We start from the raw sequence: 26,980 nt of genomic DNA, 5'->3' as shown, positions 1-26,980 counted from the left end.
ATTAATTGTACAAACTATATAATTGTGAAAACATTGACCATGCAAAACACAGATCTATAAATATTCTCAAAATGGAGAGATAGCTTAGCCTTTTTGAAAATGTACCAACTTTGGTGTCATAATGTTTCATTCATTCATTCATTTCAAATGTTTATTGAGTGTCTAACCTATGTGGCAGGTGATGTGCTAAACATTAGGGATTACAAAATGAACAAAAGATAGTTGTTTCCCTCTCTCAGTGCCCTCCTGACCTCTACCAGTAGTGTGACTTTGAGTGTATCACTTCTCATGTGTTTTACTTTTCTCATGTGTAAAACATACATAATTATAGTGATTATATCTAAAAGGATGAGTGATATCTCAAATCCCTTCTAGCTCTAAAGTTGTCTAAGGGAAGATTGAGATTTAGTCTTGAAGGGCAAAAGAGATTTAAAAAGCAGTGCAAAGACTCTCTGGAAGGAGAGTTAAAAATAAACCACATGCACACAGGCAAACACACACACAAATGAAGAAGTGAAGCCTGTTGCACCAATAGGTTTGTATAGAGAAGTAGTGGCCTATAAAGGTCTGTAGGTTGTACTGTGAAGAGTCTTGAAGCTGTATGACAGAGACTGATCATTCTCATCTAGGAGCCATTCTCATCCTTTCCATCTAGTTAGAGAAGACACAGACTTTTAGCTGGTAATCAGGCCTTTCAGCTAGAGACTAACTACATCTTCCGGGCTTTTTTGCAGCAAGATGATCTAGTTTGCTCCAATTGGGTAGATTATACATGACAGATACAACTTCAGTGTCATCTTCTTAAAGAGAAAGCTGCTTATCCTTGACTCCCTCCTTCCCAAGGCCAGTCCTGCTGGGAAATCATGACAACTAGAGAAACTTGGGAAGCCATGAGTTACAGAGGGTAAAGCTACTTCTCCAACTACTGGCTGCTCATATCTGTATTATATGGAATGGAATCATACAGGGTGTAACCTTTTGGCTTTTTTATTCAGCATAATTCCCTGGAGATTCATTCAAGTTGTGTGTATCAATAGTTCATTTCTTTTTATTGCTGAGTAGTGGTCCATGGCATGGTTGTATAACAGTTTGTTTAACCATTCACCCAAGGAAGGACATCTAGTTTATTTCCAGCTTCTGGCTATTGTTAATAAAACTGAGATGAATACATAAATACCATTTTTCTTATGGACATAAATTTTTATTTCTGTGGGATAAATGCCCAAGAGTGCAATTCCTGGGTAATGTAAGTGTATCTTTAGTATTTTTTTTTAAAGAAATTACCAAACTATTTTCCAGAGTGGTTATACCATTTTACATTCCCACCAGGAATGTGTAAGTGATGCAGTTTCTCCACATTCTTGTTAACATTTGGTATTATCATTATTTTTTAAATTTTAGTCATTCTTTTTTTTTTTTTTTTTTTTTTTTTCTTCGGTATGCGGGCCTCTCACTGTTGTGGCCTCTCCCGTTGCGGAGCACAGGCTCCGGACGCGCAGGCCTAGCGGCCATGGCTCACGAGCTTAGTTGCTCCGCGGCATGTGGGATCTTCCCGGACCAGGGCACGAACTCGTGTCTCCTGCATCGGCAGGCGGATTCTCAACCACTGCGCCACCAGGGAAGCCCTAGTCATTCTTATAAGTATGTAATAATAACTCATTATGACTTCAATTTGTATTTCTCAAATGGCTAATAATGTTGAACATCTATTTGTGTTCTTATTTACTATCTCATATCCTTTTTGAAATGTCTATTCATGTCTTGGCCCATTTTTAAATTTTTACTGTTTTTCTCTTTTAGTCTTTACTGTTTACTCTGTTACTGATTTTTTACTGTTGAGTTTTGAGGATTTTTTTAATGTATTCTAGATTTGACTTTCAAAAAACAGCACATAAAGAGAAAAGATAAATTGGACCTCATCAAAATTTTAAAAATTTGCTCTTTCAAAGACCCTGTGAAAAGCATGAACAGATAAACTACAGACTGGAAAAAAATATTTGCAGACACTGTATCCAACCAAGGACTAGCAGCTAGTCTTCTTTGTTCTATATCCTACAGATTTTCTCCTGTGTTTTTCACTAAAAATTTTATATTTCTGGGGGCTTCCCTGGTGGCGCAGTGGTTGAGAGTCTGCCTGCCGATGCAGGGGACATGGGTTCGAGCCCTGGTCTGGGAAGATCCCACATGCCACGGAGCAACTGGGCCCGTGAGCCACAATTACTGAGCCTGCGCGTCTGGAGCCTGTGCTCGGCAACAAGAGAGGCTGTGATAGTGAGAGGCCCGCGCACGGCGATGAAGAGCGGCCCCCGCCTGCCACAACTAGAGAAAGCCCTCGCACAGAAACGAAGACCCAACACAGCCATAAATAAATAAATAAATAAGTTTTAAAAAATTTATATTTCTACATTTTACATTTAGGTCCTTGACTCATTTTGAGTTTATTTTTTTAATACCTCTTTTTATACTTCCAGAAATATCTGTGATTATTTAATTTAGACACAGAATAGGAAAGATTGGGCTGGGGGTGGAGTGAATTAGTTTTCCTAATACTCAAAGATGACATATCTTCATATCTTTTCTCAGAAGGCTATCACAGGCTAGAAGGAACAAATCACACAACGGGGGGTAGGGGGGAAGTTCCTACCATAGAGAGTATCTAGTTTGTTTTCTATAAGGTAGTAGCCAGTTACAAAGTGTACGGAGGTGATTAAGAGAAAGGGAGATTTTATATTAATACAATTTTCATATTTGTTTCTTCAAACTCATTCACCTACTTGTCAATTGTACTATTTTTAAAAGCTAACATTAGAGTTTAGATGGATTCTCAGGCAATGGCTAAGAATCTTAAGGTAGGGGGAATAAAGGAGATAAAATGGGCACTCAACAAGCTTGTTAGATAGAATTGGTGACAGAACTATAGTTTTGTTCAGTTTGCCCCTCTTTATCATTGACAATAGTGCACAAACACTAGCAATCAGGGACTTTCATTGACCATTGTATGGTCAGTGAAATGGAAGTCATTTTTGTATCAGAGGACGCATCTAGACATTTTTTTTTTTTTCAGTTTGGAAGCATGGTCACTGGGAATTTCCTATAATTGGGTCTTACCTGTAATATCATATACTATAACTGAAATCTGTACTTCCTTCAAACTGCAGCATTTGATCCTAGAGCGTTTTAGAAGCTTTCTACCGAATAAAGACAGGAGACACATTTAATAAGCAGGGGAAATGAAATATCCAGTCACAAACAGACCATTACCCATTTTCCAGGCCACATTTTCCTTTTAGATTAAACCATTTCAGTTCCTTTTGGCTTCCTTCAGTTATTTTAACTAAATTACTCTCTGAATCATGCATAAATTTCCGTATTCCATTTGAACTTCAATATGAAATGACCTATAGATATCAAGTAAAGACTTGACCTGTAAAAGGCAGAAAAGATATTGCTCTAATGATAGTTTCTTTTGTATATAACCCAGAATCCACTCACCTGATACATCATGAGAAATGTACTAGAATCAGGGGTACCTGTATATAAATCATCTATTTTGATATATTATATAGTAAAATGGTGGATGTAGGCTTTTAGCAACCCCATTGGCTTGCTTCTATAAACTTTGTGGTCAAAGATGATAATACTCATTAGTCATTTTAGACCAGCAAGTTATTTCCTATTTTCTTGTCAGTTTTTGCTCTCTGGATAAAATACATAATAGTGATCCATAGAAAGAACATTAGGATATCCTTTAGAAAAGATAATATATCTGAATGTCCCTATTCCAGAGATGAAAAATTCAAAACCCAGAGAGGCTTAATATAATATTTCAACCATTATAAGGTACACATCAATTTTTCACATGTTAATATTTCTAAAACAAGTATGTTTTCTATAATCAGTAGCATCTTACAATGGCTCTTGGCCAGGTGGCTATCATGGTGTAGTTGCATGGTATGCATGAATTTGGTTGCTGTTGGCACTTGCATGAACTTGGTGGCATCACTGGACAACTGTAACTTCATGTTTTAGTGAACCAGCCACTTAAGGATAATTTGATTAAATCATAAATCCTGGCTGTGGTCTAAAAACTTGTGTGTTAATACCTTCTAGGGAGATGGACAAACTATTAGCAGTACAACTCATATAACAGGTGTTAATGGCTTGGAAAACAATCCTGGAGTTAATAATAAAGCATTCTTTTTAAGAGAAGCTGACTCAGAGGGTAATAATGCACATCAACTACTCTTAGTAAAAAATTGATTGAGAACAATTGACCCTTACTCTTTCATATTTTCTTTTTCAATACTCTATAACATTGATATGTGAAAAATCTATGTCTAAAAAATCTAAAAGAGCTTCTTTATAAGCATAAAATCAAAATTCTAAAAGATAAGGCAACATTATATCATAGTTTGAAAAGCTTTTCCTTCTTAGTGCAATACTCTTTCTTCTAAATAATTATGAATATAATCAGTTCTGAGTCATTCTTATTTCTTCAGCTGTTTTCCTATAAGTCAAGTTATTATCCATTCATATTCCATCTGAAGTAAAAGACCAAAATGCTCCAATTTTGATGAAGAAATCTAATCTTTATTTCTATGATGTTAGCACAATATACTCACACAATAGCTCTGATCTGTACTTAACAAAATACATTATAGCACTTTACAAACTTTATCAGTTTGGAAAACGTTGCATAACATTTTATTAAACACAATACTTTTTATATATATCATATATATTTTCGTAATTTTATTTACTTTAAAAAGATAATTAACTCTCTTTATTCAATACTTGATTTTATCAATAAAGCACAGCCTAACAAAGGAAGAAGTGCTCTCATTAGCAAATAAGATAAATGAACACTAAGAAGAGATAACACCTGTTAGTCTCATTTATTTTAAATTAAGGTACCAGTGGAATGTAAACAATTTTTTTGTAATTTTTTTTTTTACAAAAGATGTGTTATCAAATATACATGCAGAGGTCTGAGTTCTAGCAACTATCATTATATTTCCTTAACAGTGTGGTACAATTTAAGTCATTAAAAACTGTAGCCTTTGGCACTTTGAGTAGAAAATGAATATATCAATATTTATGTAAAGAAAAAAAAACTTCGATGACTAGAGAAGTACTTTAAAATCTTCTGTTAAGAAATAGGAAAGATTAGGAAATAACATACTGCACCTGAAATGCTGCAGCTTTTTTTTTTCTTCAGAGCACTAAAACCAGTCCCCCTTCCTCTCTATAAATTGGCAAAAGCCAGTAGGAGTGTCATAATGGTGATGGTAGTGGTTAAGAAGTGGGGAAGGCAACATTGTACTCCCACTCCCCTCTCTGAGATGGAAATTGCCAGAAGGGGTATAGTTGAATCTGTATTTTATTGCCAGAGTTTTCAATTCTGCTGGTTTCAGCTAAATCCCTAACGCTTTAGGAGGCTGGTTACTCTACAAATCTCTGCCCTTTTCCGGTAGAAGTTGATCAGAATGTGGCACTACTCATCTCTAAACAACTACTTCTGTTCTCACTGAAAACTAAACTGAGATCAGATCAACCATCATTGTTGTACCTTTTGTCCCCTTGGCAATCATCAAATGCACATTAGAATTCTTCAGAAATAGTGTATAAAGGTTTAATACTAAATTACAGGAACCAAATATTTCTTCATACTTAAAATAAAATTTTAACTTGGAAAACACCTCAAAATGTTTTGTTTTTATCTTCTTCTTATTGATAATATTGGTTTTCTTTGATTTACGTTGAAGGCTTCATTCAGGATAGGTAGCAAAAACTGTCATTTGTATGTTGAGCACAAAAACTGTTCCTATCTAGATATTTTGAAGAAATACATTCTTAATGTATACTGTGATTTTCTTCTTAACAATTTACATTTTTTTCAGATTCTCCCTGTTGGTATCCAATTAACAAAAATACTTTAGAGAAGACGGTAAAACCCAACTACTGAGGCTCTAATTTACAGGTTATTAGGATATTTTAAAAGTTAATAATCTAGAACAAAAAGGAATTTTTGGATTACTTAAGATAGCAACTTAAGCCAGCTGGCTGGAAACATCTAAAGTTAGACATGACCAACACTACTGTCAATGTAACCCACAATGTCAAGTTTTGGTTCACATTTCTTGTTTATAAATTCACAGCAGTATAATTTGCTCAAAGAATGTCAACTGTTATTTTTGCTTTAAAAATAGAACAACATATCTGTAACATAAAAAATTTAAATCAATAAATAAAGAAGGCATAAAATGCAAAATATGATCACAACAATTTTTAAAGACTCTCTAAAACAGTATTTTTTAAATTATGCAAATTTACTCACTAAAAACAGATTTTTCATTAGCAGTAACTATATTTAAATAAAAAGTAAGCAGCAAAAAGCTATGCAGAAAAGTATTCTCTTTCACTGAAAATATCCCTATCAATTTTTGATGTTGAAGAAAGCATAATTTTGAAGAAATGCACAAAACCTTTTCATTTTTTTGGACTGTGACAGAGCCACTACAGAGAAGCTGCAGGGTGTCCTATTCTAACACAAAGAAGCCAACATCTTCTTAATACAGTAGCATTTCTTTGACAAGGAGTTGCACACCACTATTTCACAGCTAAATATAATTTGAGAGTTTACATGGTATATGTACTATAATAATCAGCACCACCCGTATTGAGCTTTTGGTGCAGATTCTGCAAAATGAATATATAATACTGTATGGCCTCTGCTATAGGGAAAACGTGTGTTCTGGATTCCCACAGCTAATTATAAAGAAAGATCCCTAAAGTTGGCACATTCAGGAAGTACAATAGTATACATTGAAGGAAACCACTTTCTTTTGATACTACCCTCTGCAAACCATTTGAGTTTGAAGGTAGGTCTTAAGAAGAGTCTTCACATTATCACATTAGTTAGGTTCTTGCATTGTGCTTTTCCCTCCCCTTGATGTGACATCTACAAGCTTGGGTAGAGTAGTTCTCAAGAGTCACTGAGTTCCGGGCTGATGGTGGATAGTCTCATTTGGTGAGAAGGTTCCCAATTCGCTGGAACAGAGCACTGGTAGAATCTACACGTGTTCTTTTGGGGGTGGCCCAAACGATTGAATGGCCATCCCTCAATCCTTATAAGCCCGTGTTGGGGAGGTTCCTTTGTAGAAGATATTCCTAGTGTTTTCAGGGCTGTTGCTTCTTTCAGGAATTAAGATGATATTGCCCTTTCTCCGTAGGGTGGAGTCGCGGGAAGAAGAAACGGACAGGGTCTCTGAGCCAATTTCGCTGCCCTCTACTGGGGTGACGCGGATGGTGGTGATTCCATGGTGGTGATGCTCGTGGTTATCAATGTTGCTTCTCTTTCGATCTCCAGAACCAAAACTGTCTTTCAGGGACTCACAGCTTTCGGAGTCCCTGTTGAGATCGTTGAGTTCATAAGTTTGGCGAAGGCTGCCCTTTTCAGGGGCTTTCCATTTCCAGGAACCACTGCCTTCACCTTCGGTGGAGGAGATCTGTATGACGGGCCTGTTGTTCTCTGGGTGAGCCTCAACCCTCACGATCCCACTGGGTTCGTGGTCTGTCAAGGTTTTGTAGCGGATGGAGCCAGTGCAGGAGACCGTACTGCCTTCGGTGTTCTTGGGGCTGCTTTGGAGGACGCCCTGCTGCTTGGACATGGCTATGACTTGCATGATTCGAGGCTGGCTGTTGCTTCTATTACAGGCCACGGTCTTCTCCGCAGCTTTCAGCCACTTGGCCCGAGCGGAGCTGCTTTTGGGGGAGGTGCTTATGTTTTCCTGCGTCTCCTCAGGGATGTGCACTAACTGTGAGGACCCGGGGCGGGACTGAATGGACACTCTTGGTCCCCCAGGCATGCTGTTGTTACACGCCGGGACGGTGCCAGGTTGGATCTTGAGGTACTGATTGCCGGGACCATGGTGGTCTCCATTGACCCCCACCCTCGACGGCTCTGAGCTTGACCTCATTTCAATGGATCTGGGTGGTGACTGTCCAGGCTCGGTCTCTATAACCTGCAGGGACAACTTCCGACTTTCATTCTTATTCTTCCACTGGGTGAGGAGCTGCTTGGATCTAGCAGAATCCATAGAGGCATGAATGGAGGCGTTTCTTCTCACAGGGTCTTCCACGGATGGGGTGTTGGCTCTAGGCAAGGTATTGCTGAAGGTAACCATATTTTCCTTCCCCATGGGGCTCCGTGGAGTGATGATTTCTACATCAGCATTTGCCCTTTTGAGGTTTGTCAACGAGCTAGCATCTCTGTGGTTTCTGTTGAGGATACCTTCCGTGTGAGCAATTCCGTCACTACTGCTGCCATTTTTAGCAGATAAAACTCGGCTGGGATCTTGATTGAGGTCTGTCAGAGACCTGAGGGCTTCTCTGTGCTGAAACATACTCTCTTCACTAGGCAGAAAATTCCCCACAGCATACAGACCCTAATGTTGGAAGAAACAATAAATAGAGTGCATTAGAAGACGTGGTTACTGGGAGTTTGCCTTGGAGGATGTACTGAGGCACATAAACAAGTGTGTGTTCTCTGTAAACCATTGACTAATACAAATAACCAAAATCTAAAGGTACAATTACTCAGGAAATAGTTTGTAAGTTATATCATAAATCACTGAACTAACTGTTCAGAACTATGGAGTCCATTACTTTTTATTATTAGTTGGATTGTCTCTCCTTTCTCCATCCCACTGGGATGTTTTTGACAATCTTGTCCTCTGTTTTGAGAAGGGAAGTCAGACAATGAGAGAAATCATGGCATTCTTCCCCTTTTCAAAGGAATTCATTTTTCTGGATTTATGAACCACTTGTTGAGTGACATCTCAAATGGCTTAACTGATTTATTGTGTCTGCCATTTTCAATCACACCTCATGATGGAAAGCAGAAGAGATGCGGAAATACAGAACAATGAATCATTCATAAAACATGATATCAGATATTGTAATGGGGCCAGAGACACATATTTTCACGACTCACATGGAGCACAGCCCTGTGTTCAGCATTTTCAAGAATGTTCTGGGAAGAGAGGGCAGAAACTGTCACTAGATTGGGGCATTCTTGTTCTTTCCTGATTTAAACCTGGTCTTAAATTTTGAAAGCAATATTTGATCAACTCAGTACTATTACAGTAAATTTGAACCAAACTTTATTTAATCTTGTCTTCATACTCAGGTGGTCAATTTTTTGTTTGTTTCAGATTGGGGGCATAAAAATCTGAAAAAGGCTAAAGTTCAGCTTCAGAAATTTTAGGCTTTCGACACATAGACACTCTAATCCCTGCTGGATTTTCAGTTTTTGAGATGTTTAGTTTAGAGATAAGAGCCAGCAGCAAATATTTATTTGCATGTTAATTTCAATAGAAGGTAGCCTCTGTCTGCTTTTCAAATCAAATGGATGGAATTTCACAGATTTGACATTTTATAGAGTGCCTAAAAATGAACAACAGCATTGGCTTAGAACTGATAAATTTACAATTTCAGGGCAGAATGTAAACAGAATGGAACAGAATGGAATAAAGTCAAGCTTCTGCCTCTCCAAGTCCTTTAATTCCTATTTAAAATCTTCTTTTACATAATACCTATCTATGCTCTCACTGCCAAGAGTTTCCAGGATGAACAGTCCCTCCCTAATATTCCATTAATAATTACTGTGTAGCACAGGGAACTCTACTCAGTGCTCTGTGATGACCTAAATGGGAAGGAAATCTAAAAAAGAGTGGATATATGTATACGTATGACTGATTCACTTTGCTGTCCAGTAAGAAACTAAACATTGTAAAGCAACTATACGCCAATAAAAATTAGTTTTAAAAATGATTGTATTTAAATTCGTAAGTCTACGACCATCCTCCACTAAACTGTACATAACCTTTGCTTATATTGTTCAAAATTCAAAGTCCAGCACCGGGCTTAATAAATATAGTTGTTTAATCCTTCTTATGATATGAGGCAAATAGTTATTATCCTCATTTTATACGTGAAGAAAACTTGGCCAAATAGCAGGAGAATTGAGATTCAAGCCCAAACCGTTGGGACTCCAGGACACCATGAAAATCAGACATGTACAAAAGCAATGCATGAACTGGAGAGGAACAGTTCTCAGTCATACTCTGTAACACCTGTTGCCAAAGAACACTCCTGTGGGCAACACAGGCTTATGCACAATTCCTGACACACTAACTTTCATCTGATGGCTTTCTCCTCCACCAAAGAAAGTATATGAGGCAGTATGAGATTTGAAGTGATGATCCTGACTATGCTAGTATATAAAATCGAAAAAAAATAAATCAGTGCTCACTTCAGTACGTTTACTATTTTTTATAAGCATTTTCCCTTAATGCCTTTCACAAGTACACCAAGACCACAAGATTTAGAATGGCTCCAATAGACAGTTAATTTTTATTTCACTGTAGATCCTCTTAGTTTCTTTCATTATTGCTTTTTTTCTTCTGCATGCGTCTTGCATATTGGTGCTTCCCTGGCTCCTTTTGTTCTTAGGACCTGGCAATTTTATATACCGCCATAACTATAATGGTACTTCCACCGATAATGTCCATGATTCCCAAATCTATTCTCCACCACTCATAGCTACTTTAAGCTCCAGACCCAACTATTCAACTGCCTGTTGATCCTTAAATTGAGCTTGTCCACCTCCTTTCCCTCCACCAATTTGCTTCCTCTATCATTTACCAGGTCGGCTAATGAAGTCACCATCTGCCAGTCTTCCAAGCTAGAAACCTGGCCATTATCTCTCATTCCTTCGGTTCCCTCACCCTCCACTTAGACTTGCTCATTCACATGTCCATCTTTTTGCATATGCAGTGTCTTCAGCTTGGATGCCCTCCTTTCTTTACCCTAAGAAAGTCTCATTTTTTAAAAACTGTATCACTTCTATGAAGACTTCCCTAACTTCCTTGGGCAGTTTCCTATCCTCAGAGCTCTTTGTTCATACCCTAATACATCATTTAACATGTTGTAATCATTTATACTTTTATTAATCTTTGCACTGAAACTCATAAAAGATGTACCTTATTTATTAGTGTTCTGATGCTCAGTATAGTACCTGGCACGGATCAGGTATTGAATAAATGTAAAATGAATGAATGAATGCATGAATGAAATGGACAGTCTCAGTTTCCTTATGCTGAGGATATTCTTGAAGGAAGATCGGGCTTAAAAATAGAGTACTGCTAAAGAATTCAATATTAGTTGGATCATAGTTATATCCAGATGCTACATTTGTGTTGTTGGGCAAAGTACATAATTTTCCATTAAACTTTCACTTTCACTAACCTTCCTTTCCTTATCTGTAAAATTATACTAGTAATAGTAGTCCCTGACTTTTTTTTGGTGGGAGGGGTAAGGGTAAAATGCAATAATCTTTCTAAAATCACAGTTTATGGCCCATGGTAAGAGTTTAGTAAATTATTTTACTGAAAGTGGGATATATGTTTTGGCTTAGAATGGAGATGCAGTCAGAGATTTTCTCATGGATATAGACTATATTGCAAGTAAATTATTACAGTGCAAAACAAATTTTCTGCATGTTTTCCGTTTTAAACTGTGCTTTATTGAATAGTAATAAATTATTTACCAAGTACAGAGCAATTCCTCCTCCTATTAAAAAGCCACAATAGACATCAACTGGGTGGTTCTTATACTGAGTTATCCGTGTTAGCCCACAGATGATTCCACAGATGATAAAGGTGAAGACCAAGAGAGGTTTCAGAAGCTTAGAGGAATCCGTTAGTGTGGAATTGAAGTACATCTTTAAAATGAAAGAACTGGGTTAAATATGTAAGAAAGGTCATTTTACTATTCAATTATAATCAAATAAAAAGGTAAACTCAAAAGTCTGATACATGCGACATCAATTTTACTGTTCCATTCCCCCTGCTATGGCTACATTCTATACCTGAAAAAAGGAAATACATGACAAAATTCATCAAATAAATAACAGATCTCTCATATAATTACACGAAAGTCTGGAAAAGATTGAAGGCATAGAATTAGCCAGATAACTGGTTAGTCTCCACGTTACTTGTCACATAATTTCAATCCATTTTTTTCACATAAGATCTAGTGGACTATTAATCAGATATGGTGACAATTCATTGTATAGCATTTATCAACACTGACTTAGAACTCACTGTTACATAAAACCTGAAACAAAAATGTGTGTGGTGTGTGTTTGTGTGTATTTAACACAATTCTTTCAATTTTAGAATTTATAACATTCATGTAGTTTACAATACCCTCCCGTGAAGTATAATATTACATTAAAGAGGTATGAGGCTAAATAAACATCATGACTGCGTCAAAAAATTATCTTACTTTTTATAGTAGCATCCAATTTCTACTTCTGATGCCATTGTATTGAAGGACTGCTGTGCTAAAGTTTACTGTTCTGCCGTTACACAGCTGTATAATCTAATTAGTCATTGGAGACAACACTCATTTCTCTGATTTTCTCTAGGATGCAGTTTGACAAAAAAGACCCAGTTACTTACCGAAACGTACACAGCTGCAAAGGCAGCAAGGGTCGCATGTTGAGAAGGGAACGATTTTCTGCCAAAGGAAAAGAGTCAAATTATGCTTTCTGTTTCTGATACACTGCTAACAAACATCTCAAGAACACTAGGTGGTTACAGTGTTCAACTTAAAAGCCTCAAGATAATAAGCAATAACTTTCATTTCTGTTTAGTTTTCTGGAGAAAGATCTGAGTGATAAAATAAACACTGCTAATCACCATTAGTATTAAAGTAGAGTAGTGATGCACTTTCCAATGTAAAGTGTTAGCTTTGTGAGGGATCACTTCTTTATACCATTGGAATGATGGTTCAAAGTAGAAATGGAATGGAAAGGATTATAATTATTTATTGGTATTATAATTATGTCAGCTTAAAGGTTTATAAAACCTAAGATTTTAAAGCTTTTAAACTTTTCCTATGCTCTTAAATATATGGTTTCATTTACATACAAATTTAAAAGACAAAATTATTTTCTCACAGCAGTGGGTCTAGATGTGTTTTTTTATACTCTAGAGAGTATTGAAAAAGTCTAATTTTAACAAAATGTTGCTCTATCTATCCCACTTTAAAATAATCATTATCTCCAAAATCACAGAGTATATTATTTAGTGAAATAAGAAGCAAGGTGGGAGAGGTAGAACAGAGGATAGTGAGAGAGACACTGTAAAGGACAGACAGATGGAGAATAGAGATTTCTTTTAATGGATAAAAAATGGAAAAAATAAAATTCTGTTTTATTAATGTCCTCCTAATTATATGGTACCCAATAAAAAGGACTACCATTCAACACAGACAAGAAAATGTAAAAGAATTGAGAATGTAAATGTAAAAGAATTTACCCTACTGTATAGGGTAAATCACAGAACATGATTGGGGTTTGGTGATATGAAGATGAGGATCACATTCAGCATGAATGTGATGCTGAAATTTGGAGACAGAGTGATCTCTTTAGGGCTAATACCGTAGAAACCCATTGGTGGTTCATTCAGAATGAACCGTCAGTGGGTTTCTATGGTATTAGCCCTAAAGAGATCACTGAATTGAAAAGAAAAATAAAACCAAAATCATTATGATTGAAAAATGTATGCCTGCCATGATACCCCAAGCTATTAATGAACAATGAAAACACTGACATGGAAATTTTCATAATCTCCGTTTCTAACCTGCCGCTGTTGATAACTGTAAGATCAGATCCTGAGCAAATATCTTCTACAATGTAGGAATTCTCTTTGCAAGACACATTCAGAGAGGTATAGTTTGGCTTGCACACAGTCAGGAAGTACGGTGCCTGGTAGCCTGTGGACAGCTGGATGATATCTGTGATCAGAGCTGTAGAGCAGAGTCCAAACACATGAACACCTATAAGCAAAAGGAAAGAAACTGTTACCAAGCTAGTGCTTAATGCTGATGTACCATCATCAACCATGCTTATTACACATTAACATGACAACCTTCACATCTGTTGTGATCATTTTCTCTGAGTTTATTTCAGGAAGATAGTAAAGAAAATGCCTAAACTTTCAAACAGATACTGAAATCCAAAATAAGGGCAATGAGTATTTCCAAAGTAGTCATTTGAGGTATTATTGTCAGTTTGGTTAAATTGGGCCAGTTCTTAATATCATTAACCACAGATCACTTGACAGACACTTGGAAAATGTTAAGGTGACAACTGTGTGATTTGAGAAGAATTAAATATGGGGAATGAAGCAAAATTCAAAATCATTGTAAATTGCTTAGCACGTTTGAGCTTCCAGGACTCTCTCTCCGCAGTAGTCCCTATCTTCAGCCACAGTTGACAAAAATGTTAATCATACCATGAATTCTAATTAAAGCAGAGAAAAGGGCAGGCCGACCTTGTCATGGAAACAATAATCATACAAGTACAGAGCTGTAGGGAGGCTTCCTTCATGTTTGGAATTCGGAGATGATATTCTTAAATCTCCCGGTTGAAATTCTATCTTTCTTTTATGTCCTGGGCCCAGTATGAAACCATAGACTCACAAACCCTGATGCAAGCTTGTACACTCGAACTCCATTCCTGCTTCAAGTCCCTTGCCTGGCTTTATCCTTGGGAATCTAGCTCTGCTCACATACACATGATCTGAACTCACCTTCTCCCTCTACATTGTCTAGACACCCTGGAGTCACTCTGACTTGACAGCCTGGATTCTGATTTATGATTTGCTCATAGAAATCACTGTGACAGGCACCTGGGTAACTCATCAGTGGACTCCTCCAGACCAAGATGGTTGGCCTGTATGTTACCTCTTTTTGCATTTTCCTTCTCTGCTTATTGTCACCTAAAAACCACTCTCTCAATTATTTCTCCACCCACTCACCCAGATTCATGACACTGGACTTTTATTTATACATTCTAATTCCTAGCAGCATGCAAGATCTAGGAGAGCAGTATGGATAAGTGAGGAAACCCAATCATTTTTACCTTTGGAGAATGAGAATCTCTAGGCCCCGCAGGGGATGGGCATTGCTGACTCTGGGGCACGCTTCTCTAGGAAAGGATGGCCCATCCTCACCATCATGAGGCTTTTCAGAGAGGTTATGTGCCCCTTTGCCACAGCATTTTGTTACAGTAGGAAAACTTTTCCTGAGATCAGCTATATGTCCTGAAGTTTTACTTCTTTGTCTTAGTTCATGACCCTGGTAAGGGAATTATTCTTGCCATATCGTCCTTGTGTGGCAAAGATGTGCCTTTCATAGTGGGGCAGAGTCTAGGGCATGATTTAGACCAGATTTTTTCCTCTAGCAGGAGAGGTGATTGTATTTAATTATCTACTAGGTATTAAATGAAGCTACCTATTCTTTTCAGCTGAGACATTAAAGGTAGAAATAATTTTTTACTGATTTACAGGGAATCAATTGAAGCATTTACACTGGGGTGATGTACTTTGGCTTGACTTTTCAACTCAGTTAAAAAAAAAAAGGTCTGTGACTCAAACAATATTAAGATAGTCACATGCTAATCAGAAGAGATGAAGGCTTAGATCTGGCTTGATTCTGATGCAGGCCCACTGATTTCCTATAGGCCTCAAAAAATAGGAGGTAAAGTTAGACGATATAACCAAGGAAAAATAGCCTTGATGCCGTACTCTATGGTGACATTTCCATGGGCAGTAACTTCTCGATGAAAACACTCCAGGACAATTGAAATGGAATCACTGATGTGGCTAAAGTAGTTTCCAAAGGGTTATCCATTCATACTGGCATGCTGACATTTATTCTCCATTTTAGAAAATGAACACAGATCCAAGAAACTATTTTAAAGTAAATTCATGCTTCTACCAGAGCCAAGACAAAAATATACTGAAATGCATGGCATGTTGGCTCTCAAACAGAGATTATAACTGTAAATAACACATTTTAGATACAAAACTCAAATTTGGGTGTTTTAATGGGATTTTTTTAATAATGTAAAATTCATCATGTATTTGACATTATACATCTAAATTATAGCTTTAAGGACTTATATCTGTAATTAAATATAACATTTCTATTTGAAAAACATTTCCTTTCATTGTGGTTTCCCACACCCACCAACGAATCTGACGGCTCTTCTAAGGAAAGAGTTGAAGTTGCAGCCTCCGGCATTAATATTGGGTTCCAGGCCAATTCCATTCCTTCTTTTGGACAGGCAACAGTAGAGAATTCCTTCCCCTACCATAATCTGCAAAGACAAGAGGGTGTTCAAAATGGATTTAACGGGTACAAATGAAGTATAAGTTATCTCTTAACATGGCATATTTTCAATAATGTCAAGATGTATTTTTCGTAAGACCTTTGGAGATGTGAGCAATGTCTCCTGAGTATTTGAGGAAGCAGTGAGAAGTAAGCAATCAGGGCACAGTAAAGAGCACTGCTGGATCTTCTGTGCTCCTACATACTGGTCAAGGGTGTGACATCATCCTGGTATTTTAACGTGGTTACAGCACCTAGACTGTGACCCTATGGCCAACAATACCCAGTGACACCTAACTGATTAATCACATAGTGACTGATTCTGCTCTAACTCTTAGAATCTTGACATTTCATTCTTAAAACCATGAAAACAAGGTGCCTGAGGGGAGAATAGAATAAGTACCAGAGTTAGAATCAGGAACATTTTATTAGCATATTGTTTCAATAAAATAATTTGGGATTGAGCAGAAGTATCAACCCATGAAAAGCAAACATGAGGGAAGAAAGGTGTTTCCTCAAGCAGAGCTGTCCAATAAAATTTTCTGTGATGATGGACATATTTTCTGCATTGTCTGATACGGTAACCACTATTGAGCACTTGAAATTTAGCTACTGCAATCAAGGAGCTGAATTTTTAATTTCATTTCATTGTACTTAGTTAATTATTTAAAATGTAAATCAATTAGATTTAAAATGAAATAACCACATGTGGCTAGTAACTATCTTATTGGAGAATGTAGATTATAAGAGAATCTAGGTAAGCAGGAACTTCTGGGTAAAAACCCTCCAGGACAATTGAAATGGAATTGATGTGGCTAATTTCTGAAGAGTTATCCACTCATACTGAGTAACATGTCTTAGGTATGAAATATTTAGAAAATGTGTTTACAGTGAACAGAGGTCCATACTTAAGATAAGGAACAGGGCACTTGCTGTAGGATTTTAGGACATAGGACATCAGTGAAGAAACTCAATATATTTAGGCATCATTTCCTTCAGGTACTTTTCCCTGAAATTGTTTACTATACCCTAAATTGAATGATGTCCACTTCTATGTGGCTCCCTTAGTATCTTGTCCTTCCCTCTAGCATAGCTCGATTAGTGCACTTTGATTATTCATTTGATTATGTCTCACTTGACTATGACCCTCTGAGGGAAGACCATTTATTTCTTTTTTACCTTTTATCCTCACTATCTAGCAAAGTGCCTGGCATTGTGGGATTTGCTTTTGTTACCTTCACTGTGGGATTCTCATTGGCTAATTACCTTGGGCATTTGGGCTGGTAGCTATTCTGTATAAGAAAAGCAAGATTTGAGATTATGAGTTTTATTTATGCAAAAAATTCCAAATATTTGGGGTTACTGTGCCAAAGAGATTATTGTGAAATTAGAGTTGATATGGGTAAAAATGTGGAACTGAGAAAAGTAGGGAATTGGCAGTCCCTTAGATACGTGATCATGTCATTTTAAAGATTATCACCATGATTATCAGCTGAAACACATTTTCCAAGGGAAACTTCCCAGTTCTCAATTCCAACTTAACACTTATTTTATAAAGTACTTAAAATTATCTTTTTTTAAACTAATGACTGTAAGTCTATGACCTTATGCTTCAAATGTTCAGTCTGCTATATTTAGTACCATAGGCAATATGGTATGTGTACAATTACAAAGAACACTTATTTGTATAAAAATAGTTTTCCTAATGAAATTCTACCAATCACCATACATGTGTGAAAATCTTGTGGCATACATGATAAACTCCTTTATGAACAATCGAATAGAAATAATCAAGAGGAATTTTTTTGAAATCATTGAATACTAAGTTAACTATTTATACATCTTGAAAAATATCATACTACATTATCACTTTAAGTTAGACATAGAAACACAACAGGTTATTCTGCACAGAAAGATGTGACATGACATGACCCACCATGCATGTAGAATAATATCATGGTTATCTCAATTCATCATTTCAAAAAAATTAACCACTCATTTCTGAAATGTGTTCTGAAATGCATTAAGAGATTGATTTCATATCTTCACTTCTTCAATAATAATTCTGTGAATAATTTTGTTTCTTTCTTTGTAATTATACATGTAAATAGTGATTCACATCTTATCCGTGAATGCTAAATTATATAAAAATTTATTTGTTCAGTGCCATTAGGGAAACGTTTCTTTTACAACACCACAGTTATTATCTCAAGAAATCTTGAGACTTCAGGAGTTTTAATTTAGTCATTTAATATGCTCAAAACTCATATGTCAGGAGAGCGCTTTCATACTCTTTGGCTTGATTATGGATAGAGGTTTCTTGTCAGTATTTTGACTTCACCCAACTCTCCCTCTCTCTACGGAGCACATTAATTTTCTCCTCACACTACTATTCATTTAACCTTGACCTACATGTCATTGTATGAATTTTCAAAATGATTTAATTTGCATTTATTTTTAAAAATCTTTTGTCTGTGCCGCGTGGCATGTGGGATCCTAGTTCCCCGATCAGGGATTGAACCAGTACCTGTTGCATTGGAAATGCAGAGTCCCAACCACTGGACCACCAGGGAAGTCCCTTAATTTGCTTTAAAGATAGAATTCTCTTCAGGGAAAGGGGAGCTGCTTCCTGATGTATTTCCAAATGATCCTGCTTGTTTCCCAGTTCTGAATGGCACACTGTTGTGATGCAATTTAGTTTCAGGGATTAGGTGTTGACAAGAAAATTATTTGTTGATCTTGTTATTTGTAAATATGAAACAGTCTATGACAAGCATCTTCTCACAATATTCTGTTTATGCTGTATACAAGCCCGAAAAGAAACAATACCTTTTTTTTTTTTGCATGTCAAATATCATGGACAGATTTTTGGAAGATTCTGAAGTGACTCAGATTCAGGGGAGATGTAGAGAGGAAATATATTGCTTATTATTACATGGATACTGCCCTTGGAATAGCCACCTAAAGGAGATTGTATAGTCTCCTAAAGCTTAGGTTACCTTCTAGAAACTATAATCAAACTTCAATACAATTCTTCTATAAAATTAGATATACTTATCCTTTAATCATATGCAATAAAATTTTACTTCCAAGGAAGAGAACATATACATTTTTTCTATTCATGTAGACTTCATGAAGATTTATGATAAGCCTAGATATTCTGTGCTATTTTCCCTGAGAAACAATCTCCAAAGGACTAAACAAAATGATTGTTTCATTATCACTTAAAAGTAAATGAAAAGTTAATATTAAGGATGAAATTTTCCAATTTAAGGACTATTTCAGAGAAATAAGAATATGCATTTCACAGACACACAGGAATTTTTTCAGTTTCTTGTACAACATCACGAAGACAAGGTATTTTTAAAACACCCTTCAAAGCATAAAAAAGAAAAAACTGAAAAGCAAACATTAAATGATTTATATGTAAATGCCTGTATAAAAATCAGTTGATCTCCCTTTTGTTCATATAAACGTCCTTTTAAAGAATATTACCCATGTGTGGTCTTTTGTTTTGCTTTGTCTTCTCTTCATGTGAATGGGTGAAAATAGGAAGTGCCTCTCCTCACGCAAATGGGCTCTGAAAGCCATTTTTCCAAAGGAAGAATTCAGCCTGCCTCTCTGCTTCCCCCACCACTCCATTTTGGAACAGATTGATACTCTGCCATAAAGACAAAAAGAAAGTGGCATCCTTGAAAGTCAGGGATTAGAGTCTGTTATTTCCACTTTCAGGAAGAAGGGGGGAAAGGAGTTGGAGCAGAAACGTATGTAGTAAGATTAGAGACAGAATTATGGTTCTAGAACAGAATGACTACAGACACAATAGGACCAGTGTTTTGGGGAAAGGCCTTAAAAACAGAGGGAAAATGAAATTAGAAAGAAATTTAGAAAAGATATGATATATGTTTAGAGAGAAAGTTGTGGAAGACAGTATCCGATGCCCATAAAGTCAGGATTTGTTTTACCATCAAGTTGTTTACTCAAAATCCATGAAGCCAGTGTGGAAGAAAAGAATGACTGACATCCTGGAATATCCTGAATGATATGGGGAAAATTAGGGATGCTGTGGTGTAAATATTTGCCTAGTTTGCTTCCTGTGCCATTAAGAGGTATTGCAGCAGCTATGGAGGCCCTGTAGAGACCCAGGAATTCAGGCGGTCTTTGTGGAAGTAGTTGGCATTCGTTTCTTTCACTTTTCAAGGCTCAAGAAAGAAAGCGTTGACCCAGAATCCCCCAGGAAGCATCCTTAATTGCATACTGAGAATTTATTACTGAAAATGAGGGAGTCAGAGAAGAAGGAACACACTGATGAGGCCAAGGTCATTGTCTCCAGGACATGTAACAGTGTCAGCAAAGGGATCAATGTGAGATCAACGGTGCTGGCAGGGAGAGCCGCAGTTAGACTTGCTTTCCTAGCCACTTAGTAAAACACCCTAAGGAAGAAAGACTTCTGGGTATATAAAAAGCAAATTATTTAAATGATTAAATATCAGCATAGTCTTTTCAGCAGAATCATGAGCATTTGTACAGTACCTTATGTATTTTATTTCAAATACTATATCAATTACAATAAATTTCTGTATTACATTCCAGCTAGGAGAAATGCTTTCTGGTCTACTAGATTTAAAGCATATATTCTTTCTGCTCTTGTCAAATGACTGGATGATGTAGATTTCTTATAAGTCATTTAGAGGAATGACCAGCAAATGCTGTTATTCTGAGGAATAATGCACTTTAAATATGTTTTTATTAGTCTGAGTCTCTGCTACTTCCAAGTACATCATTAATAGTTCCAATCACCTCAGAGTTACTGAAGCTCAAATAACTCATTTATTTACGAAGTATTTTGAGATCTTTTAAGTATGATAAAGTTCTAGGGAAAATTAAGTTCCAGTTTTATCTTCTGAGAATATTTTATATAATTTATTTATAGTGTAGATAGCATGTTATGATTATTTAATATAGGGAAATTAAAAAAAAATAAATTTATTTATTTTTGGCTGCGTTAGATCTTCATTGCTGCTTGCGAGCTCTCTCTAGTTGCTGCGAGCGGGGGCTACTCTTCTCTGTGGTGTGCTGGCTTCTCATTGCGGTGGCTTCTCCATAGCTATATAAAAGTATAGGTCTATGCAGAGACTTTTCTAAAAATGCTGCTGTACTGAACCAGAATAGACCAGTTCATTAGGGAATCTTATAAAAACTCCATTCAAATACAGCTCTTTATTTAATAACCACTTCCTCTGACATTCATGAGCATGATAAAAGTAAAGTAAGATTTCCTACTGTTAGAAATAAATATTAACGCTGAAACACGTTTCTTGTCCTTTAGGGAGATTCTGGTGGTATTAGAGATGGTGTAAAAGCTAGGTCAGTGTTATTTATTAATGAATTTATTGAAAAGTGTGTTATTCACAATGTGTGTGTTAGCAAACTAAAAACAATTATGTTTCTAATTCAATTTCAGTAGGTTAGGGCATTTCTTTATGTCATATATTTTAAAATACAAGTGCTTGTTCTGAATCTAAAGTATTTTATTTTGTGTGGGGCCAGGGGGCAGGAATGTGAGATGTGTCCTCTTCACTGTACAGTTGTGGATGCCCAGTGCTCAGAATCAATAAAAAGTGCTCACCTGGTAAAAGGTGAGAGCAACATGCACTTTTGAGAAGAAAGTCTGTTTGCTATAGAATTTTTCTTCCCCACAGTTTCCCAGACTTCAGATATGACATGAACACATGAAAAATATGTGAATGAGGAAACATATCAGAAATCTTTTGGTTTACTTTTAACCCATTTATTGCATAAATGTGGTCATTCTTCGTCTTCTGGGGCTGACAAACACAATTTGAGGGCAATTCTTACCGTAATTGCAGGTCCGGCGAAAGCCAAGCTAAGCAGCATGAGGAATGGAATTGCCTCCTGTGTGGGTTCAATGTATGGCATGCTAAGACTCCGGTCATAGCAGCTGAATCCAGAGTGCACAGGTTTGAAGACATCCGTGAGTTCCAGGAAATACAGGCTAACCACCGATGATGCCAATATAGGCAACTGAGAATGAAGGACATAGGAGATCAATTTATTCTTATACACAGGTCATACATAGAATCAGTACACCTTGAAATAAGAAGCATGTATTTCTCCCTTTCACCACTCCTCTCTGATCTCAGAATTAAAATCATTCATACTTACTATTGCTTCTGTCTTCAAAATAAAGCTCCAATTCATCCACCTCTGTCACCAGCCTGCTCTGAACCCATGTCATGCCTCCCCTTTGCTCTTGGATTACCTCCTAAATGCTGTTCCATTTTCACGCTTACCCTCCCCACCCCATCTATCCATTTTCTACCCAGCATTCCAAATATTCTGAAAATGTTTTAGGTCATAACACTCCCCATTTTGACTACTCCAGTGGTTCCCATTCTACTTGAATAAAATCCAAATGTCACACCATGGAATGCAAGTTTCTGCATGATCTGGCTCTTGCTTCAGTTTCTTACATCTTTTTATACCATATTTATACTATTCCCCAGCTTCCTACCCACTACACTCCAATTGGACTTCACTTTTGTTTTTTTTTTTTTTTTGTGGTATGCGGGCCTCACCGTTGTGGCCTCTCCCGTCGCGGAGCACAGGCTCCGGACGCGCAGGCCCAGCGGCCACGGCTCACGGGCCCAGCCGCTCCGCGGCACGCGGGATCCTCCCAGACCGGGGCACGAACCCGCGTCCCCTGCATCGGCAGGCGGACTCCCAACCACTGCGCCACCAGGGAAGCCCCACTTTTGTTTTAATTGAGAAATAATTGACATATATCAACCTAAAACATTATATTAGTTTCAGGTGTACAACATAATGATTCAATATTTGTATATATTGCAAAATGATCACCACAATTAGTTTACTCAACGTCCATCACTACACATAGTTACAATTTTTTTTCTCATGATGAATACTTTTAAGATCACTCTCTTAGCAACATTCAAATATAAATACAATATTATTACCTGTAGTCCCCATACTGCACATTACATCCCCAGGACTGACTTGTCTTATAACTGAACGTCTGTAACTTTTGACCCCCTTTACCCATTTTCCCCACTGCCCACCTCTGGCAACCACCAATCTGTTCTCTGTAGCTACGAATTTGGTTTTTTATTGCTGTTGTTGTTTTAGATTCCACATATAAATGAGATCATCTGGTATTTGTCTTTCTCTGGCTGCCTTATTTCACTTAGCATAATGCTCTAAAAGTCCATCCATGTTGTCCTAAATGGCAATATTTCCTTCTTTTTGAGGGCTGGATAATATTCCATTGTAGATATTACCATATTTTCCTTACCTATTCGTCCATTGATGGACATTTAGGTTGCATCCATGTCTTGGCTACTGTAAACAATACTATAGAGAACATAGTGGGGGCATATATCTTTTCCAGTTGGTGTTTTAGTTTTCTTCAGATAAATACCCAGAAGTGGAATTGCTGGATCATATGGTAGTCCTATTTTTAATATTTTTAGGAACCTTCATACTGTTTTCCATAATGGTTGCAGCAATTTACATTCCCAAACAGTGCACAGTGGTTCCCTTTTCACCACATGCTTGTGAACACTTGTTATTTCTTGTCTTTTTGATGATAGCCCTTCTAACAGGTGTGAGGTGGTATCTCATTGTGGTTTTAATTTACATTTCTTCATGATTAGTGATGTTGAGCATCTTTTCGTATACCTATTGACCATCCATATGTGTTCTTTGGAAAATTGTCTATTAAGAGCCTCTGCCCATTTTATAATAAAATTGCTTGTTTTTTTCATTTGTTTTTATTTTTTTGGGTTTTGGTTGTTTGTTTTGCTATTAAGTTGTATGAGTTTCTTATAAATACTTTGGACATTAACCCCTTATAAGGTATATGATTTATAGTATTTTGTCCCATTTGGTAGGCTACCTTTTCATTTTTTGATGGTTTCCTTTGCTGTGCAGAAGCTTTTTAGTTTAATATAGTCCTATGGTCTTCACTCTTTTTCTGTAACAGTCAAATTCATTTCTACCTAGGGGTTTTTGCATTTGCTGTTTCTTCTTCCTTTTGTGCTCTCCCCCAGCTCTATGTCTGACTGGCCTCTCCTCATCCTTTAATGATGACTTCCTGTACTATCCAAGGTAGTCATTGATCCATCTTTCCCTCTAAACCCTTATCATCTTGCTTGATTTCTTCATAATGGAAATTGCCTTGTCAATTTAATACTTCACTTATTTATTTTTCTTCTCCCCCCGTCTCTCACTGAAATACATGCTCCATGAAGTAAGAGTCCGCCAGTATTATTTATTGTTGGGTCCCCAAGGCATAACATTGTTCCTGGCAAATGGTAGGCATGCAATACATCATTTAACAATTTAATGAAGCAATAATACTTGTTGATAAATGACTAACTGAATAAACAAGTAAATATTAATTCATTACCATAGCTAGATAAGATTTATCAGATTTAGCAAATGAAAATACAGGTCACTCAATAAGATTAGAATTTCAGGTAAGTAATAAATCATTTTTAGTGTTAGTGTGCCCCATGCAATATTTGGGAGATACTTATGCTAAAAATTATTTGTTGTTTATCTGAAATTCTAATTTCACTGGACATCCTCTAGATTGTCTGCTAAACCTAAACTAGGCACAATTTACTTTTTAGTCTTTGTTTTATGGATTCAGTTATTCATTCCTCCAACCTACAATGTGCCAGGTACTACATGGGTCCTTACCATAATATGGCAAACAAGATATGGGCTTGGTCATCAAGGATCATAAGCTTAGTGAGACACCTGCTCTCGGCTAGAGAAAAAATACTGCAAATGTATTGTTGATGCTAGTCCTTTCAGAATCTGAAGATGCAGATTTCTGTAACACTGAAAAACTTATCTAGTTTAAGGCTTTGTTGCTTGTGGAGGATACAATATTTATTTAACAAAACAGAGCACGTTTTGATAAAAATATTATTGACCATCCATGATTTCTGTTCATTTGGTTTAAAAATAAACAAATTTACAAGGCAGCATTATGTCTTCTATTCCCAAGAGGTTGTTCTTGAGGTGAGAATTAGGTTTATTGGAAAAATTAATAATGTATGAAGATTAATCTGGCACTTTCTGTTTCTCAGATGGATGCTTTCCAATAGAGCAAAAAGCATGTCAAAACACTTACATTTTTCTTATTAAAATCCATGAGCATTTGACCACTCTGAATATCTGGTCATTCCTCCTCACCATTTCCCTCTCCTGTAAGGAATAGTAGCTTCCAGTCTTTTTTTTTTTTTTTTTTTTTTGTGGTACGCGGGCCTCTCACTGTTGTGGCCTCTCCCGTTGCAGAGCACAGGCTCTGGACGCGCAGGCTCAGCGGCCACGGCTCACGGGCCCAGCCGCTCCGCGGCATGCGGGATCTTCCCGGACCAGGGCACGAACCCGTGTCCCCTGCATCGGCAGGCGGATTCTCAACCACTGCACCACCAGGGAAGCCCTAGCTTCCAGTCTTGACCAATAAATCAATACTTCATGGTTCATGTGAACAATTCATATTTTCCATTTAAATCCATTTAAATATATTTTAGTTTTAACAAATACTTCAAATACCACTTAATGTGCCAGACAATTTTCTATTTTAGAAATTTAAATTAATTTTATTCATTGATATTAACTCAACTAAAAACTTTTTATTACGACATAAGTGCTACTATTAACCACACTTTGCAGGTAGATAAGCCCAGTCTCCTCTAGCAAGTGGCAGAGGTTGGATTTTGAAGCCATGAATTGTAACCTCTACTTAACCACTACTCTATGCTTCCTTTCCAAAAATGGGAGTAGAGTTTTAGGGTAATGAAATACAATTAGCATCAAAGAATGGGGGTACAGTGTAGCCTACAGTTCTGTTTAATGAAGAGTTTCTATTTGCAAATCTGTAGTTTAAAATATGTATCACTTAGCATAAACTTTATCTTCAAAATATGGTTTCAATAAGTTTAGATTAAATTTCTCTCCTTTAATTTGAATGTTAAATAGTTAACCAGATTTGATGATCTGCATTCTTTCCTTGATGCCATTAGTTCATATTTTAGGTCTTCTACATAAGACATCACCCAGATTACATCTGATTACCTCATTTTAAAAAGTTCATGCCCTAGTAAAGTGAGTTTGATGTCTTCTATAGAAAGGTGAACAAAACTTTATCAATTTGGTAAATCTAAAAATTAAGTAAATCTTCCCTATTAAGGACATTCTTCATCATTGAATTTTGTCGATTACTTCAGAATCTACTCAAATGTGCCAATGAATATATTACATAGCCATGGAATTAATGTGCTGTTCCGTGTGTGTGTGTGTGTGTGTATGTGTAAGTGGGGAGAGTGGGGAGAGACACCCAGAATTCTACATACTGTAGTGAATCCAGTGGGGCCATATGGTTTTCAAGTCACCTAGGAGGTTCTTTGGAAATAAGCTCTTCTGTTCACTACCAGTGTGACCTTGGAAATGGTTTTCTTAAACCTGTTTTCTTATCTATGATTGCTAGTACCCATCATCACAGGCAGTTTAAAGGATTAAATGAAGTATTACATGTCACATTCAACAATACCTGGAGTGAAGACTAGTTTGTAAATGTTAGATTTATTGTTGCTGTTATAACTATTAACAATAATATACTCATCAAATGTCACCTTTTTCACTTGCCTTACTTGGTGATCCTTTTTGAGAGTAATTTCCT

The 26,980-nt window shown here is 36.7% G+C and overlaps 1 protein-coding gene across 2 annotated transcripts in view; it reads right to left on the bottom strand.

Moving 5' to 3' along the window:
* Nucleotides 1-4,568: 4,568 nt before the first annotated feature.
* PLPPR4 (phospholipid phosphatase related 4) overlaps nt 4,569-26,980 on the bottom strand; it is a 39,035-nt gene continuing 16,623 nt past the window's right edge. The window contains exons 2-8 of one of the 2 annotated variants that reach the window (XM_067040289.1): nt 22,105-22,290; nt 19,741-19,906; nt 16,105-16,234; nt 13,713-13,908; nt 12,528-12,585; nt 11,612-11,785; nt 4,569-8,447 (exon numbers count right to left, since the gene is read on the bottom strand). In XM_067040289.1, coding sequence (XP_066896390.1) covers nt 7,122-8,447; nt 11,612-11,785; nt 12,528-12,585; nt 13,713-13,908; nt 16,105-16,234; nt 19,741-19,906; nt 22,105-22,238 — 2,184 coding nt within the window. In that variant the 5' untranslated portion in view covers nt 22,239-22,290 and the 3' untranslated portion in view covers nt 4,569-7,121. The remainder of the gene's footprint in view (nt 8,448-11,611; nt 11,786-12,527; nt 12,586-13,712; nt 13,909-16,104; nt 16,235-19,740; nt 19,907-22,104; nt 22,291-26,980) is intronic. The other variant, XM_059077515.2, reaches the window with a different exon arrangement.

The sequence above is a fragment of the Kogia breviceps genome, chromosome 1 (genome assembly GCF_026419965.1).
Source record: "Kogia breviceps isolate mKogBre1 chromosome 1, mKogBre1 haplotype 1, whole genome shotgun sequence".
Lineage (NCBI taxonomy): Eukaryota > Metazoa > Chordata > Mammalia > Artiodactyla > Physeteridae > Kogia > Kogia breviceps.
Note: the sequence above shows the minus strand (reverse complement) of the source record. Positions and strands in the feature narration are given on the sequence as shown.